Source organism: Sapajus apella, unplaced genomic scaffold (genome assembly GCF_009761245.1).
Source record: "Sapajus apella isolate SASKATOON/1434 unplaced genomic scaffold, GSC_monkey_1.0 scaffold99, whole genome shotgun sequence".
NCBI classification, from domain to species: domain Eukaryota; kingdom Metazoa; phylum Chordata; class Mammalia; order Primates; family Cebidae; genus Sapajus; species Sapajus apella.
Window position 1 is genome coordinate 126,451 of NW_022437039.1, and position 4,976 is coordinate 131,426.

A 4,976-nucleotide genomic window follows, 5' to 3' on the forward strand; every position below is an offset into this window, starting at 1 on the left:
GGCTCACAGCAACCTCTGCCTCCCAGGTTCAAGTGATTCTCCTGCCTCAGTCTCCCGAGTACCTGGGACTACAGGCACGTGCCATCATGCCTGGCTATTTTTTTTTTTTTTTTTTTGTATTTTTCCTAGAGATGGGGTTTCACCATATTGGTCAGGCTGGTCTTGAACTCCTGACCTCAAATGATCTGCCCGCCTTGGCTTCCTAAAGTGCTGGGATTACATGCTTACAAGTGTGAGCCACCATGCCCAACCTGAACCCAGGTCTTAATCCTCAGAGTTCATGATTTTTCTCTTTTTTCTTTTCTTTTCTTTTTTTCTCTCACTTTCTTTCTTTCCTTCCTTCCTTTTTTTTTTTTTTTTTTTTTTTTTTTCAGGGTCTCACTCTGTTGCCCAAGCTGGAGTGCAGTGGATCATAGCTTACTGCAGCCTCAAACTCTAAAATTCCTGGGCTCATGTGATCCTCCTGCCTCAGCCTCCTGAGTAGCTAGGACTACAAGTGCCACTACCACATCCAGCTAATTTTCTTATTTTATGTAGAGACAGAGTCTGGCTATGTTGCCCAGGCTGGCCTCGAACACTGGGCTAGTGATGGTGCTGTTTTGGCCTTCCAAAGTGCTGGGATTACAGGAGTAAGGAACTGTCCATGGTCCCCAGAGTTCATGTTCTTTACCACTGGGCAGCACTGCCAGGGGAACTGGGCACAGCCCTAACCTGTTCCAGAGTCCTCCCCCTGCCCCTTTGTCCCTCCACCCCCTCGGGCTCCTCTCTCCTTCCCTTGCTTGACTCCGTTCTCTTGTCCTCTCCAGGCCCACCTGTCCTCCCCTGCCCACCCGGGCTGGCACTAGCTTACTTCCTCACGCTCCGAGTGCTGGGTGCTCAGTGTCTCCAGCTGCCGCCGCAGCTCCTCATTTCGCTCCAGAAGCATCTTGCCGAGCTCTGCGGCCAACAGCAGGTCTTTCTCCTTCTGCTGCAGCTGCAGGGCCAGGTCCTCTGGCTCCTCAGGCCCTGGGCCCCCTCCCAGGAATGACTCCCGCCGCTCCAGCACAAAGGGGAAGAAGCCCTCGTCGCCGCTGGGAGAGGTACCCCCAGAAAGCAGCCCCGACGATGAGAAGCTGGGCCCATCTGGAAAGCTCATGTCACCTGCTGCATCTGCGGGGACAGGTGGCTGCGGGACACTCTACTCTGCAGTCTGACGGGGGCACGCCCTCCGCAGGCCGGCACCCGGCCCTCCATGAATTCTCGACCTGCGCGGCCTGCTGGGTCCTGCAGCCAGAGCTTCCTGGGCCACGAAGGGTTAATGACCTGTGTTCTGGCCACCCAGTTCCGTTAATGTCCCTGGGGTACACTGAGGCAGGAAGTAGAAGGAAATGACCTGCCCAGCCTTTGGCCTCTACGGATCTCTGCCCCCAGGAAAGCTCCTTCCAGCACTCCAGGGCCGCAGGCCACCTCTGCTCCCGGTACCCTCTCTTCCCAGAACCCAGAAGTTTGGCTCGCAGCCCCTCACCATCTGAGATCGTTCCCAGAACCCAGGTTCTCAGGGACTCAGCTGTTGGAGTTGAGCCCAGTCCCTTCTCCTCCCAGGAATGCTGGACCCTAAGGCTTGGGAACTGAGATGTCTTGGCCCCCAGGAATCCAGCTCCCTCCCCTACCAGAAGCCCAGCTCCCAGCCCCAGACCTTCCAGGTCTCCCGCCCTCATTCTCCTTATCTCCCAAGCAGGTGCTTTGACTCCACCCTCCAGACTCAGAGGTCCCACCTCCAGTGTCCCCCACCAAGGATTCCCACCTCAGTTCCCATTTTCCACGGGACTCAGGCATTCCTGCCCCCACCCCTCTGGTCTCAGGAGCCCTGACCCCCAGCCCCCCAGTTTCCCAGGGCCCTGGCGTGGGGCCCAGGACAGGGCGAGGTAACAGGTTGTGCCGGCCGCCCCGCCACAGTGCGCCTCGGAGTTTCTGTTTACTTCCCGGCCCGCCCCTGGGGACGGGAGCCCTGTGCTCCCCTAGGACTGCTCAGGGCCTGGGGTTCGGGGGCTCGGAACAGCGGGCCCGACACACCAGGCTTACCTGCCCCAGCCCTCCGGAGGGTCCCCAACCAGTACACACACACCACACCCATGCTCCCCCTCCTCCTCTCGCCCGGTGTCCAAGCGCAGCCCTGCTGGCAGGACCTGAATGTCACGGTGGTCCCAGCCCAGCTGCCCCCAGGCCGCTCCCGGGGATCTCCCTGACTCGGCACCCTGGACCCCGCTCCCCGGCCCCCCTCCACCCCAGAGACCCGGACCTGAAGACTTCTCCCCATCCCCTCCCGCACCTAGCTGCCCAGGTATCTGGGCCTCCAGACCCCCGACCCCCAGTCCCAGGCGTTGGAAACCTGGAGAAGGGACTGGGTTCACCCCGGACGGCTGAGTTCCCGCCCCCGGTTCACCGGCGATCCCGGTTCCCCAGTCCCCACCCCGGCTCCCCCATTTTCTCCGCCGACGCGGCCAGACCGGTCCCTCCCCAAGCTCGAGGGTCCTGGCCCTCGGCGTCCCCCACGCTCTCACCCGAAGCCGCCGGGCTCCCTCCGAGGCCTCCCGTCCCCTCTTCCGGAGGCGGCTCCAGGTGTGCAGCCTGCACAGGTGAAGGGGCGGGGCCGCGGGAGGGGCCGGGGCCCTCCCAGACTGCCGGTGTGGCGGGGCGGGTCGAGGGAGAGTCGCTTCCACCTGGCTGGGGGCACTGGCCCATCCTGCTGTGGCTGTAAATTACCCGGCCAGTTAACTGAGCACCTACTGTGTGCAGATCCTACATTGAGATAGCCGCGGCTCCTTTCCTGTCCCCACTGCCTTGCCCTGTGGGATGGGAAATGATTACCAATGATAACAACATCTAATCTGACATCTTAAGCACTCTGCTAAGTAAGCTTTTTATTTTTTAGAGAAGGAGTCTTGCTCTGCCACCCAGGCTGGAGTGCAGTGGTACCATCACTGCAGCCTCGACCTCCCAGGCTCAAGCGATCCTCCCACCTCAGCCTCCCCAGTAGCTGGGACTACAGGCATAGGCCACTCATGCCCCACTAATTTTTGGACTTTTTGTAGGGGTGGGGTTTCACCATATTGCCGGGGCTGGCCTCAAACTCCTGGATTCAAGCAATCCTCTTTCCTGGGCCTCCCAAAGTGCTGAGATTACAGGCATGAGCTACTGCTACTGGCCAAGTAAACTATTTTATAGGTGTAACCTGTTGACCTTTTTTTTTTTTTTTTTTTTTTTGGAGACAGAATTTCACTCTTCTCACCCAGGCTGGAGTACAGTGGTGCCATCTCTGCTCACAGCAGCCTCCACTCCCGGGCTCAAGCGATTCTCCTGCCTCAGCCTCACAAGTGGCTGGGATTACAGGCACGCGCCACCGCACCCAGCTAATTTTGTATTTTTAGTAGAAACGGGGTTTCACCACGTTGGCCAGACTGGCCTCAAACTCCTGACCTCATGATCCACCCGCCTCGGCCTCCCAAAGTGCTGGGATTACAGGTGTGAGCCACCGTGCTCCGCCCAACTCGTTGGCTTTTATGATGGCCTGATGAGAAGGAACTGCTGTAATTCCCATCTTACAGATGAGGAAGCTGAGGCTCGGGGCAGGGGATTCTCCACCTTGCTTGGGGTCCCTTGGGCAGAATTTGAAGGTGAACAGCACAAGTGTGGCTTTAGGGTCATGCTATTTACTGATTCCCTGCTGCAGATGAGGACACCGTAGCCCAGACAGCTAAAGTGACTTGCCCATAGCCACACCCGAGTCTGTGTGGCTCCACACCTGGAGCTCTCGGTTCCTGAGTTATGCAGAGCTGGGGACCAACTCCAGTCTGGGACAGGGGCCTTGGTGTGGAGATGGGAAAGTCTGGGGCTGGGGACCAGGTCCAGCCCCAGGGTGGCATGGACAGCAGTGATGCCCAGCCACAACCTTGTGTCTTATCATGATTCTCTCCAGACTCCAGGGCTCCCTGGGCCTTGTGACAGGGGCTCCTGGCCTGGAGAGCAGGAAGATGGAGGGCTGGGAGCAACGATGCGTTAAGCGTTTAACAGCAGGCTCCCTGGTTAAAATAGAAGCCCTGGTTCATTGCATTTACCAATGTCCATGATGCAATACCTGCTCCTCGGCTGACTTCCAGCTACTCACCTGGCATCATGGAGTGCAGAGGTGGAAGGGGCTGTGCACATCGGCTCTGGCCAGCTGGTGTCAGCTGGCTCCATGCACCTCTGGCTAGGGGGCCTGGAGGCTACTTACCTGGGTTCTAGAAAAACTGGAGGAGGGTGGGGGCTGGGACCACTGGCTTGTGGGAAAAAGGAAGCAAGGACTCCTTGGAGGGGTGACTTAAGAACTGGGACTTCTGGGTCCTGGGGCTGGGACAGAGTTTTCTGCCAGCAGAGAGTAGGGGACCTGGAGCCTTGTCTTAGAGCCACGTGGCCCAGCAGGGCTGCCACTTTCTCCCACAGCACCTGTGGGAGCAGCCTGGTAGCCTCTGGAGGGCTGAAGACATCCCAGTCTCCCCTGGGTGCTGCCATGTGACCCTCCAGAAATATAAGCTCAGTATCTCCTCCAAATGCCAGTCACCCTGGGCCCTACTCACACCCACACTTAGCACATCTTGAGCACTCCTGCCAGGCTGGGCTCAGCCTGGGATGAAATGATCACAGCCCTACTCCCAGAAGGTTCACAGTCCACCCAGGCTGTGGGAGGGAGTGTAGACCTATAAACCAGAAGTGAACCAATAAAACAGTACAGCAAAGGCGCTTGACTCACGGGTGCTGGCTTCACATGGCTTCAGTCCAGGATCCAGTTGGCCACAAACCAGATGTGTGTGCCTGTGCCCTTCAGCTGATTAACCTCTGCAGCCCTCAGTTTCCCCATCTGTAAAATGGGGGTGATAGTTCCTAGCTTATAGGGATGTGAGGGTTTCTATTCTTCCTTCCTTCCTTCCTTCCTTCCTTCCTTCCTTCCTTCCTTCCTT

The 4,976-nt window shown here is 58.1% G+C and overlaps 1 protein-coding gene across 4 annotated transcripts in view; it reads right to left on the reverse strand.

The window, feature by feature from the left end:
* Nucleotides 1-4,976, reverse strand: part of BICDL2 (BICD family like cargo adaptor 2) — a 24,324-nt gene that overhangs the window by 8,810 nt on the left and 10,538 nt on the right. For 2 of the 4 annotated variants that reach the window (XM_032257885.1, XM_032257886.1), the window contains exons 2-3: nucleotides 2,541-2,825; nucleotides 851-1,149 (exon numbers count right to left, since the gene is read on the reverse strand). In XM_032257885.1, the coding sequence (XP_032113776.1) occupies nucleotides 851-1,149; nucleotides 2,541-2,721 (480 nt within the window). In that variant the 5' untranslated portion in view covers nucleotides 2,722-2,825. Of the gene's footprint in view, nucleotides 1-850; nucleotides 1,166-2,540; nucleotides 2,826-4,768; nucleotides 4,877-4,976 lie in introns of those variants that run through there. The other 2 variants (XM_032257884.1, XM_032257887.1) reach the window with 2 other exon arrangements.